Consider the following 12,528-nt stretch of genomic DNA (forward strand, 5'->3'; position numbering starts at 1 on the left):
TATATATATATATATATAGTGGAATACTTTTTGTCATTTATTAGCATTGTTAAACCTGAAACCTGTGTTCCTTCTAGGGAGCCACGAATGGTGACACACTCCCTGCCCCTCCCCCACACCTTTGTTTAACTTTTAGGAACACTTTTGTGAATCATTTCATCTCTTTGAGCAGGACTGACTGGAAGGGTTGCTCAGCAATAGGGACCCTTAGCTTACAGAAACTGTTACAGCCTTTCCCCGAGTGTTCCCAAAAGAGATATTTTTGCGCTCGAGTTAGTTGTTTAAGAGCCCCATGAGGTAGCTGATGGAACCCCGTTCTCCAAATGAGGAGGGGAGGCCCCTGGTGTAAATGGCCTTCATGAGTACGGGGTTGACCTATGAGCGTGGCCTGGCATCCACTTCCTGCTTGGGCCAAGAGGACGACCAGGGACTCAGCTGGGGACTCAGCGACTCATGAACTAATGCATCTCTTCCTTTTGGCTGCTGTTGGTTTCTTGGTAGTAGGAGGGTGTCTTTAGTGTGTCAGTGACCCTGGGAAGATTGTTGCCTATCTCAAAGACAGTAAGTCTGTTGAGGGTTCTCTATGAAAAAATAAAATAACCACAGTGACAGGAAACCAGGCACTTGTAAGACTGCATCAGTACCTCAGTTGACAGAGTGCTCTCCTAGCAGGAAGCTCTAGAGTCGTCCCCAGCTCTGAACAAGCCAGGGGTAGTGTCAGCTTCTACCTGTGGTTCTCAGCCTTCCTCCTACTATGATCCTTGAACACAGCTCCTCATGTTGGGGTGACCCTGCCCCCGTAAGATCATTTTTGTTACTACTTCATATCTGTAAGTTTGCTACTGTTATGAATTATAATATAAATATCTGCGCTTTCTGATGATCTTAAGCAACCCCCGTGATAGGGAGGTTCATTTGACTTCCTAATATAGTTGAGGCCCATGGGTTGAGAACAGGGGCCAGTCTCATCCTACCCAGCACTGGGGAGACAGAGCCAGGGTGATCAGAAGTTCAAGAGAGCCAGGTGTACCTCAGCAGTCAGGCTCAGTGCTTCAGGCTAGGCAAACTTTAGGTTCCTGGTGATGCCGTTTCACTATGTGAAACGCTCAAGTTCTGTTCTTCACAGTGAATTTTCCCTTTTCTCTGCAGCTTTCTTAACCTGTCCTTGGTCATCCAGTGGGTTCCCCAGGCTGTCTCTGTAGTCTTTTGTCAAGTCGCTTGACTCCTGGTCCAGCCTGCCTCGGCCTTCCGCGCCCCTGTTCTGCACCAAGTGTTTTAACGTCTTCTCTTTTTAGACCTTGAGCTCTCTGAGCCTGGCTTCTATGGGGCCAGGGACCAAGACGTAGTCCCCTGCTTTGTCATAAAACTCTACAGTTTTATGTGTCCAAGTGCGCAGATGCCCAGTTTGGGTTTTCCTTTCTAGACTGGTAGTTTTGGATTTTTCTCTTCTAGACTCGACTCCCCTACATTGAAGGGGGAACCCTTCATTGTAATCATTACCAAATGGATACAGTACTAATGGAACTTAATTGTTTCCACTAGATGGATCTCGGGTGTTTTTGGCAGCCAAAATGAAAACGATTCCAAATACCATCAAAGAGGCTTCTAAGCCCCCAGCATGCACAGAGTGTTTTGATATACAGTACAGTGTTAATAGCATTATCTCATCTAATACAACATACGGTTACTTTAATCCTCTCCCGCCTCTCTGATCTTGGAAGATCCGACAGCGGATAGACGGCAAAGAATGAAACACTATATACAAGGAGACAAAGGGAGACTTAGTCCCCATCCTCTGGGTGTGATTTTTTTTTTTTTGATTGTTTGAGTGTCGGCTTCAAATACATATCCTTATCAATACTGACTTCTGCATCTTCCATGCTACTCTGAGTTTGTATGCGACATCAAACATACCTTTTCACACATGTTCCTTCCAGATTTTTTTTTAACACTTACTTAGCAGTTTATAGAAGGAAGTGAATGATCTCCTCAAGCTGCTTACAAATTAAAAAAAAATCTGTGCTTATTAATTATGCAGGATTAGTCTAATTATAATTCAGCAAATTAATTAGCGACAGAAGGTGTTCTGAAACATTGGAGTACATTTGCATGTTAAATGGAGAGGCTAGTCTGTAATATATGTAAATTTATGCATGGCTTCATAGTTTAATTTAAAAATTTGCAGCTGCATATGGTATGGGAGCAGGTGAAAAGTCAGTTTTAGTTTAATGATGCTAACAAACATTGGATGGTGTCCTGTCTTAGCAAGAGAATGCACTCGTATCTGCTAATCTCTGGATCTGTCAGATGAGCCTAATGTTACAGAGATGCTCAAGGTCACTAGTGAGTGAACGAGTAGGTGCAATAGGTATAAACTAAAGACTGCAGAGGGAGAGCAGTGCTAGGAGACAAGCACCCGCTCAGGCTCAGCTTTCTTCCTCACTTTCTCCCGTAGTACATGCTTCCTCGGCTGCCTTTGGTTTAAGGAGAGGTACATTCCAGTCTGCTGAAATAGGGCTATTTTTTTTTTCTCCCTGGTATCAACTCTGGCAGGTGTAAAATAGTTGTCCAACCTTGATTCCCTTTCCAAATATTCACATTTGCACTTCATTTCAATTTCCTGGAGTCGTGGGAAAGTTATTACTGAGTTATGAATTAATGGTAGGGTAGAGAATTTTATACACTGGCCTCAACCATCTGGCAAAACAGTAAAAACCAGTGGACCAGGCAGCAGCAAAGGGCTTCTGGTGTAATCGGTGCTCACTGCTCAGCCTAGCAGAGATGAGTTTAGCTGGGAGGGCAGAGAACCAGAGGGGAAGGAAGGGGAGGGGAGGCCTGGATTGACAGGGACTGAGGCTGAGGACCCATTAAGCCGATGACTGGCTAATAACTTCATTTCTCTCCTTCATCCAAGGAGTCATTGTAAAAGAAGGAAAATAGATTTGTATCCTCACTCTGAAGTCTCAGTGTGTGTGTGTGTGTGTGTGTGTGTGTGTGTGTGTGTGTGTGTATCAAGTGTGTCGGTGATTTGGTTTTCCTGGATTCTTTTTCCTTTTGGTGATGAGAAGGGAAAGAAAGGGACAAAGCAAAGAAAGAAGTCCTGGTTTGAAAATTAAAGAAAGATTAGGGTATGGCTCAGTGTAGAATGCTTGCATAGCAGTTGCAAGGTCCAGGGTTTGATTCCCAGCACTGGAATTTAAAAAAGAAAAAAAAAAAAAAAGATAAGGGAAAAGATAGATCTAAGTATGTTGCCAGCATCCCCAGAGACATTTTCAGAGACAATTAAAATGACAAACTCCTTCTTAAGGTCGGCTTCCTTTCCAATTCAAGCCCAAAGAGCTCTGTAATCAGTTTCATTAATGGCGCTGGATTTTGATCTGAGTGTAAAACCAGAGACTTTCCCTGAGAGATGTTTTCTCCCATGGTGCTGAATAACGGAGTTTAGGGGAATGAGACTGGATATGGAGTAAAATACAAATGTCCATGTAGAAGCCTAGTCTTGAGCAACCAAAGTGTGTTGTTACTGGTCAGGATTAAGAGGGCAGTGAGAAGAGGTGACGCCCCTGCTTTTTCACCTTAGTGGCTTTGTGCAGTCCATTGTTTGCCATGGGTCTGTGGGAGACCCTTTAGAAGGCACCCGGAAATGGCTTTGAAATAAAGTCTATCGATTCGGGAGTCAGATTTACACAGTGGGGGGAAGTCCTGCCTCCTGGTGCCTAAATGAATACAACAGATCCTAACCGGGAGGCACCATGTTGAGGAGCAGAGATCTATTGCCAAACTGAAATGCCTCTTCCAGGAGCTTGTCACTGAAGTACACAAGGAATAGAAAGTGATCCTGAGGGCCTGTTGCCAGCTAGGAGCTATGTGTGTACTCTGATTCCTGACCAGTTTTATGGCAGTGTGAAGGGCTCTCACCAGCCATCTTTTGTGGGTTTTCTCCTGTAATCTTGTTGGACTGGATTAATTTGTTTTTTTTTCTTTTTAATATGTCCCCCAACAATTAAGGGAAGTTCAAGTAGAGAGTACATATTAGTGTTGGAGGGACACCCTGTCCTGAGAGAACCAAATCTTAAGTTTACTGTGACTCTCTGTGGAGTAGTGATGTTTTAAATTATAGTAGGGAGAGGGCTCAGCAGGGAAAATGCTTGCTTGCAAAGATGAGGATTTAAAATTGAGCTTCAGGACCCACCAAAGAACCAGGTGTGCTAGCACATACATGTGATCTAATTATGCATACATAATGTGCATTGATGCAGGTATGTAATCCTAGTATATGCTGGTAATGTGCCCGTGATGCTGGTGTTGAGGAGATGGTGTCAGGAGGATGCCTACTGATGAGCCAGCCACATCTACGTGGAGACCACCATGCCAAGGAGAGACCCTGTCTCAAAAAGCAAGATAGGAATTGATTGAAGAAAACATTGTCATTGACCTCTGGTCCCTTTATGCACCTTCATATGTTCCTCTGGCCCCTACATGCACACACATATGTTCCTCTGGCCCCTACATGCACACACATATGTTCCTCTGGCCCCTACATGCACACACATATGTTCCCCTGGCCCCTACATGCATACACATATGTTCCCCCATAGTTATCATGGGAGTGGAAGATACAACACAGAGGAAAGGGACAGAAATGTGCCTAGGAAAGGATTCTATCCCACTGCATGCAAGGCACTTACCCAGACATTTTACACAGATAACGAATACTGGCTTTGGACAGTCCCTAATTTCGAGATGAATATTAAGCAACGATAATCACACTGCTATTCACAGTGGCCTCGAAGTCACATGACAGAGGCTTGGTAAGGGCTCCCTTTAGCTGCTACACATGACCCTGGAGTTATCAGCAGTCAAAGGAAGTAGTTGTTTGGTCTATTTTAAAATCTCTACCATCGGAGAGCATCCATTCTCTTAGTTACTTAAAACTCAAGTTTAGTGTTTTCTAAGATCGTAGTCAGCTTCCTATCTGCCACTGATTTCTGCCTTTTTCCTCCATGATGTTTGATGAGCAGATGGCCTGCATCTTCCTCATTCGATTGAGCAGCTTTCCAGGTTTTCTCTAGGGTCCTGCAGCTCTTGGGGCCATGCTTCCTAAGTCGATTTGAACTCTGGAGATGTCTTCTAAGTGTCTGATGGAGTTCCTATTTTCTGACTCCTACATACTCCAATGTCATCACTGGGGTTCTAGAGCTTTCCAGCCCGTGATAGAAACAATGAGCACTTTTTTGTTTATGTGCTTGTTTGGTTTTGCAAAGAGAGGAGTGACTCCACACTCATTTCCAGAAGAAACTGACATGATGGTCCCAAAGGAGACCTATGGGGCGCATGTCCCCAAAGCAAAGAACTACTTGGCAATGTGCTAGGAGCTTGAACAAACTCCCCATGCAGTAACAATTTGCTAAGAGTCAGAGAGACCAGAGCTTGGCTCCCTAACCACTCTTCTACGGATGAATGTTTTCACCTTGGATAATTAATCTGGTAACTTTAGGGAAGTTTTGAGCTTCTCCATAGAAATAGGACATTAATGTGCCTACTCCAAGTTGCAAGGATTTAACGAAACCACACATGGCAAGAGATGTAACAGGCCATTATTATTACTGTCAGCATAGACTTTGAGTCAAGAGGGCCTAGGGAGGTTAACGGTAGTTGTAAGCAAGAAAAATTATTGCTTAAAAATATTTCTGTAGTCCCAATGTAAGGGCACACACCTTCAATCACCATGTGGGAAACTCAAGCAGGTAGATCTCTGAGAATTCAAGACCAGCCTGATATACATAGTAAGTTCCAGGCTGTCCAGAGCTACATAGTGAGATCTTGTCTTAAAATTTTTACTGAAATAATCCAGGTAAATTTGTGTTAACAATAATACCATTTCTTCTTTAAGAATGTCTGAGAAGAACAGGGATAGTTCTCTGTGCTCATATATCATGTTTATAGTTTAATTTTTTTTCTTTTTAAATTAAGTGGAGAAGATAGAAGAACATCAGTTTATAAAAAATAGCTGCAATTGTCCCTCATCATCCCTAAGCATTCCATCATCCATGGATTCTGAAATTATCAGATGGCCACTCAAGCCAGTCAGTCAGTCAGTCAGAACTTTTCATCCACCCTGCCCATGAATCTTGTTGGGCCTTCTTGCTAACTGTTTCAACCTTGCTTAGGCAAACTTCACATACCAACCTCCCCCATGCTACACCCATAGCTTGTTTCTGGAGGTGAGAAGAGACCATTGGGAGCTTGGCCATTCAGTCTCTCCAGTCAGCTGTCAGAGTTCTCACTGGGTTCTTAAAGTTTCAGGGCCCTGAGGGGACTCCTTAGGGATCACACTTTTCAAGGTTACTTTATCTTCAGGCCAAGGCTGGGCCTTATGCATCTTAAATTTGGAGTCTTTTGGAGGCATTTACTTATTGGTTGATTCATTGATTGAAGACATAGCCTTCTTTTAAAAAAAAAAATTTATTTATTTCATGTATGTGAGTACATTGTTGCTGTCTTCAGACACACCAGAAGAGGGCATCGGATACCCATTACAGATGGTTGTGAGCCATCATGTGGTTGCTGGGAATTGATGAAGAGCAGTCAGTGCTTTTAACTGCTGAGCCATCTCTCCACCCCAAGGCATAGCCTTCTTTTAAATGCTGGAAGGCCCAGAAAAGACACTAAAGATCTAGATTAGGGAGAAAGCTCTGGTGTTTGTCACTAGTCACAAAGAAAAGCCAACCCCATGAAGGCTTTCTCAGCACTATAAGTAGGGTCCATGTGTTCACCCAGCACAGCTTCTCATGTTGGTACCAGACACTAGATTGCTAGATCTCCTGAAGGAGGAGACTATATGGAAAAATCCTGTGAGAAGAGAGGACCCATCCATTCCTTTTCCTTGGCACTCTGTCATCCGGTGTGGACATCCATACATTTAGTAGCTGAAATGCATTAAGGGAAAGGGGCTATTGTCTTTCTTGACTCACACATGAGCAATGAAAGCCAACTGTATTTTAATTTACTGGGCTTTTAAAAAGGCTTTGATAGCTAATCTAGATAAAAGGTATCTTCCTCACAAGTCAATGGACACCTACCTTTATGTATCCACACGATCTATGTACAGTAACCAGACATTTGGCTCAGCTTAGAGAATCTGCCTTTGTGGCTATCGAGTAGACACAGCATCATTGTCCTTGGCCTTTTGAGCACCTGTGGCGTCATCTTGTCTATGGCGTATAAGACATGGTTATATCATGACAGAATCTCTTTCTAGACCACAAGAAGTTAGGCTTTGTTGTTTGAAGGGAGTCAGAAATGAGGCTTCAAAGGGAGCCATTTTACATGGAGCGAAGTTCTTTGTGATGGCAGCTGTTACTAGCATGCATCTCCTCAGCGTGCACAGCTGTACGTGGTTTTTCTTGAGTCTTCTGTGGTGAGTGACTGACAAGATTTTGTACTAGGAAATTTAAAGAAAGAATTTGATCTTAGATTTTAAAATTGGAGATCTGCTGAACAGTCTCTTCCATAAACTCTGAGAGCCAGGACACTGCCTGGGATCCTCAAATATGAGCTGAGAGTCCTAGAATCTGAAAAAGGATGTCCAGTAGTCATCTTTCCTGTGATTTTGTGGTACATCTGCCTCAACATTGGGCATTAATTTTAACCTCTATTGTACATTTAGTTTGAAATTCAATTTCTATTCAAGATGAGTCAGGACAAGTCTAAGCCATCTGAGAATTTCATTGTGTTCTTAAACAATGCAGAATATCCTAAGATGCCAGAGATTGGAAAGGAAAAGTCATATTTCCTTGAGTACCATGCAAGCTTTGACCTTATTTGGACTCACGTCTAGATGTTTCTAGAATCATCTGAGACTCTGGAGCAAGCACATTCTGAGTAGTTTGGTTGTGTGCTTCAGAAGGCCAAGGCCTTTGCCGCTGTGTGTGACCTTTTGTGGCATCCAGAACACACTTAAAACACATTAATCAAACGAGACAAGGAACAGAACCAGCAGAGGTTTTCAAAGTCAAGGGCATTTTTCTTGGTGACCATCTTTGGCCTAATGTCTTCTTCTTGGGTGGAGTACACCTTCTTGGGAGGGTGCAAGATTCCTCCTTCCCCATTACCCTGTTCGTTTGTTTATCCCCCACCCCCTTTTTAGATGGTCTTCTAGAGAGGCAAACTTAGTGGCTTTATTGAGATGTAATTTACCTATCATGATGTTGATCCTTCAGTGGTTTTTTTTTTTTTTTTTTTTTTTTTTTTTTTTTTAAGTATATGCTGGTGATGATGCGCCATCACCATGGTGTAAGGAACAGAGATGCACCAGATGGCGCTGGTTGCCAGAGAGATCCAGGTTCCAATTTTATGTCCACACTGATCCCTGACAGTTTTCTCAAATACCAGAGACCTTCATTTCTGTGACTCATGAGATGAATCTTCCCCAAGAGAATTGTTTTGAGGCTTAAAATGATGTCCCGTCTACCAAATACTATATGGTATCTCTTTCTCTATAGCCTCACTTTTTCGAGTTTCAATTACCCATGGTCAACTGTGGCCCAAAATATATGAAATGGAAAATTCCAGACATGAACAATGCATGGATTTTAAATTTCTATACAGCACAGTGGACTTTAAGGACTATTTTATTTCTTTTCTTTTGGCATCAGTAGGTTCTTATCCTAATGCGGCTCTTTCTGGACGGCTCTCACTTCTGCCCTTTATTTAATTTTCCCTATCATAGAACACTGATGTTGCAATGAACTCCAGAATAATCCAGTTAAACATTTCCTGAAACAATCAGAGAAACTAAGACCCAGAAAAGGGGGATTCTGATCACAAGGTCAAGGCTAACTCAATTCCAGCATATATTTGTTAGAGTGGAGCAAAGCCTTCTGGACCATGGCACTTGCCTCAGTGACCTGGGAATCGAATGCCAGGCTCTGGAGCCCAGTCATTGGCCCCACATCTCCATACCTCTTTCTCCAAAAGCAAGGCTACCCCTGGTGTTGTTTGGGTTCACTAGTTAGGAATGTAGTCAGAGGCTGGCAAACTGCAGTACACTGAGTGCTTATAATATTCATGAAGTCACTGTTGTTTAGAAAAAGTGGAAACCACTCCCATTCTGAGGAGAATCAGCACATTTGGTCTGAATCTTGGAATTTTTCGGGGGGGTTTTCTGTTTCTGAATAGAGAGGGCTGACATTCTCCAGGCACCTCTGGTTTTGGAGGGATCAAGACTCAGGGGATTCTGAGAGAATCTGTTCTTTGCAAGTTACTCTGTGGCTAATAGATGAATGGATCATGAGGACTTTTGCACCAAGCAGTTGGGAAAAGGGGTGTATGTGTGTATGTGTATGTGTGTGTGCATGTGTATGTGTATGTGTGTGTGTGCATGTGTGAGAGAGAGAATATGGTGTGTGTGCATCTGTGTATGTGTGTGTGCGTGTGTGTGTGTGTGTGTGTGTGTGTGTGTGTATGGCAGAAGACATCAGTAAAATACTGAGAGAAGATTTGACAATGTTTGTAAGCTTTAAATTTCTTTTAATTAATTTTTAAATTCACATGTAAAAGCATCCGCAGCACTTCCAATGTTATCCATTTAGCAGTTATATACTTAATGATGTAATGTTCCCTCCCCCCCCCTCCTTTTCCACCGCTTCTTTCCCCTTTGTGAGCCAAATGCTATATCCTTGGTATGCAGGGGTCTGCTGTATAGGTTACAAACAGCCCTCAGACAAGCAAGAGAATCAAAATTGGGTGTTTTGCATCCAAAGAACTGTTTAGGGTTCTAATTTAAAATGAATAAAGCCTTTCACCAGGCCGAGTGTTTCCCTAAATCAACTGGACTTTTATGTAAACATTTATCTCTTTCACACTTTTCCACCTACCACACCGTTCCCGTAGTAATGGCTCCGTGAACGTTAATGCTTTCACCAGATCCTTTTTTGGAACAGGCGTGGGGGAGGGGCGGGAAGTGCACACAGGGCACGCAGAACACATCATCTGGAGCTCAGTTGTTGAAAAGCAAAACTTCAAAAACCAAGGAGCGAATGAGGGGATGCCCTCCACCTGGCTTTGACATGGGGAAAGATGTAAATGACCTCTGGCAGGTGTGTGTTGGTGAGCAGGTATGGTGTGGGGTAGCTTCAGGCATCTGTTTAGAAAGAGACAAGACTGTAGAGTAGCTCCTCAGAGCAGCTCTGCGGGTTTGTAAGTGGGTCGTGGCTGGTGAGTGTACGAGTACGGATACATCTCCCCACCCAGAACGAAAATGCTTGCTTTCAGTCCCGACTTAAACAAAAGCTTCTCTCCCTTCTAAGCCCACCCAAGTTAGGCCACGCAGACATTCCCTGTACTTCTGAAAGCTGTAGCAGGTTATAAGCATTCCATACCATGCAGTACTGAACTGATTGCTTTGCCTGGTCCTTCTGGAGAATTTTGATCAACACCCCTACACCTCCATGACACAGAAAGCCATGTCCGACCTCCCACAGACCCCATACAAGATAGCCCCGGTGCCCAAACCAGATGTTAAATAATGGAAAAAAATTTAATCGTCATTTCCAAATTTGTACCCAACCTTTTTCATAGATAGGGTTGGAAGCATGTTGCCCAATGTTTTTAGCAAAGATTAAGAGACCAGTTCTCCTCCTCTGTCCATTAACCTTACTGGCATCTTCTCATCAGCTTATTTTTTAGTAAAACATACAGTTAATTGGAGTGCTTTCAAATTCTTTTGTGTGGTTGTTTATTAAAAAAAAAAAAAAACAAGCAGAAGGTCATGTCAAGAGCCTCTCACCAGCCTATGCTTTTAAAATAGAATTTTCCTAAGACTAGTTCATTTCTAGTTATTTTTATTGGTAAATCCTGGGGAAAATGTATATCTTTTCCTTTAAAGTTCTAATTCAAGGCGTAGATGCGAGAGTTCTGAAGGGACCTTGGGACTGCGGTAAAATTTCGTTGTCATAGTAACAGAAAGGGAAATAGGCCTAGCTCACCTGGGACTTCAGCACTGCAAAAGCTGGATTTTTTTTTTTTTTTTTAAAAAGGACTCTGCAAGTGAAATAAATGAAAAACTTATTTATTTTGAAACAAAAAAAATTTTTTTAAAAATAGAAATGAAGCAAATTGCTGCAAAGGTTCCTTTTGCCATATTTCTTGATTGGGGCAACTGTGCGGCTCGAGATGCCCAGTTTTGCAATGACACAGATCATTTAATGGAATATTGGCTTCAAAAGAGAAAAATCATGTCTTACAAAACAAACAATAACCACAGGTTGTGATTTGTGTGTGTTTGGAGCGTCTCTGGAGGGACTGAGGGGTCGTTTCCTATTTGCTATTAGTCGTGAATGCCTGGGGTATCCTGGCCCAGTGGACTTGAGCTTTAGATAATTCTATAGTATTTTATTATTTCTGTACATGTCATGGGAATCTTTGAGACGACCTTCATGTGTGAGCGTGAAGGTATTGTGTGGCCAACGAAAGATAAGGATAGGCCCGAGGAGTCCTAGGTTCTGGGCCTTGTCCTGTCATTTTTAGCCCAGAGTGATACTTTCTGTCCAGCAGGGGCCACTGCTGCATTCGGAGGCCTCTTATGCAGACTAAAGGCTGTACAGATTCCAGGCGGGTGGGTGTGCGGACCAGAACCCAGATTGGGAACCACTTAACAATTCCCCACCGTGATGGAGCAAGGGGGCTCTGAGCTTGCCATCGAAAACATCCAAATTTGCAAATTACAGAGGGTCAGCAACGTTCCTCTCCCAGCCATGGCTGGTTGAAACTCCCCAGACCTGAAACACAATCACCTATTTTTTTTTTTTCCTCCTGAAATCAAATCTAATAGAACACAGATAGAGTCTCTCGTTTAAAAATGTTTACTGGGGGAAAAAAAAGTAACACATTGCTTTCTCTTCACAGATTCTTTTTAAAATTTTTCCTGAAGTGCAATCAGAATTGTTTGAAAACAGCCGGAAACCCAAGGGACATGAGACGGTTCCAGGTAAGGGGCCCTGAGGATCACACCTATTAAATAAGTCACCCTGTTTTCTATCTCTCTCTCTCTCTCTCTCTCCACTCCAATCCATCCTTCACTGATAGCACTAGCCATACAAAAGATAACATTGATGGTAATCTCCCTCTACCAGGGTGGATGCTTTTTCCATTTTGTAGTGTTTAGGGTTTTTTTTTTTTTTTTTTTTTTCCTGCCTCTACTGGCAGAGTCTCATGGGAGAGGCACCAGCCCGGGCTAGAGATTTGATTTCCAGCCCTCAGGCTGCCCCCTGCACTCACAGCTGCCCGCAGCAGGGGCCATGTTCTTGATACTCAGCCACCTTGGGATTTTTCAAAGCTGCTTCTCTATGTGTTTTCTGCAAGCAGCAGCCCGGGTCCTTCTTTTCCACCAGTTAACTATTCGGTGGTCTCTCAGCCTGTTGGAAAGTAGCAACCCAAGCAGCCATGGTCACTTTAAGACCGCAGCATGACAACAAGACCCTGGGGACAGTGACCCAGCTGCCTGACAGTGAAATCTGCCTCCGATTT

At 43.1% G+C, this 12,528-nt stretch overlaps 1 protein-coding gene across 2 annotated transcripts in view; it reads left to right on the top strand.

The window, feature by feature from the left end:
- Positions 1–12,528, top strand: part of Ebf2 (EBF transcription factor 2) — a 200,342-nt gene that overhangs the window by 129,001 nt on the left and 58,813 nt on the right. For both annotated transcript variants that reach the window (XM_031363002.1, XM_031363001.1), the window contains exon 8: positions 11,908–11,989. In XM_031363002.1, the coding sequence (XP_031218862.1) occupies positions 11,908–11,989 (82 nt within the window). The remainder of the gene's footprint in view (positions 1–11,907; positions 11,990–12,528) is intronic.

The sequence above is a fragment of the Mastomys coucha genome, unplaced genomic scaffold, assembly GCF_008632895.1.
Source record: "Mastomys coucha isolate ucsf_1 unplaced genomic scaffold, UCSF_Mcou_1 pScaffold9, whole genome shotgun sequence".
In the NCBI taxonomy this organism is placed as follows: Eukaryota; Metazoa; Chordata; class Mammalia; order Rodentia; family Muridae; genus Mastomys; species Mastomys coucha.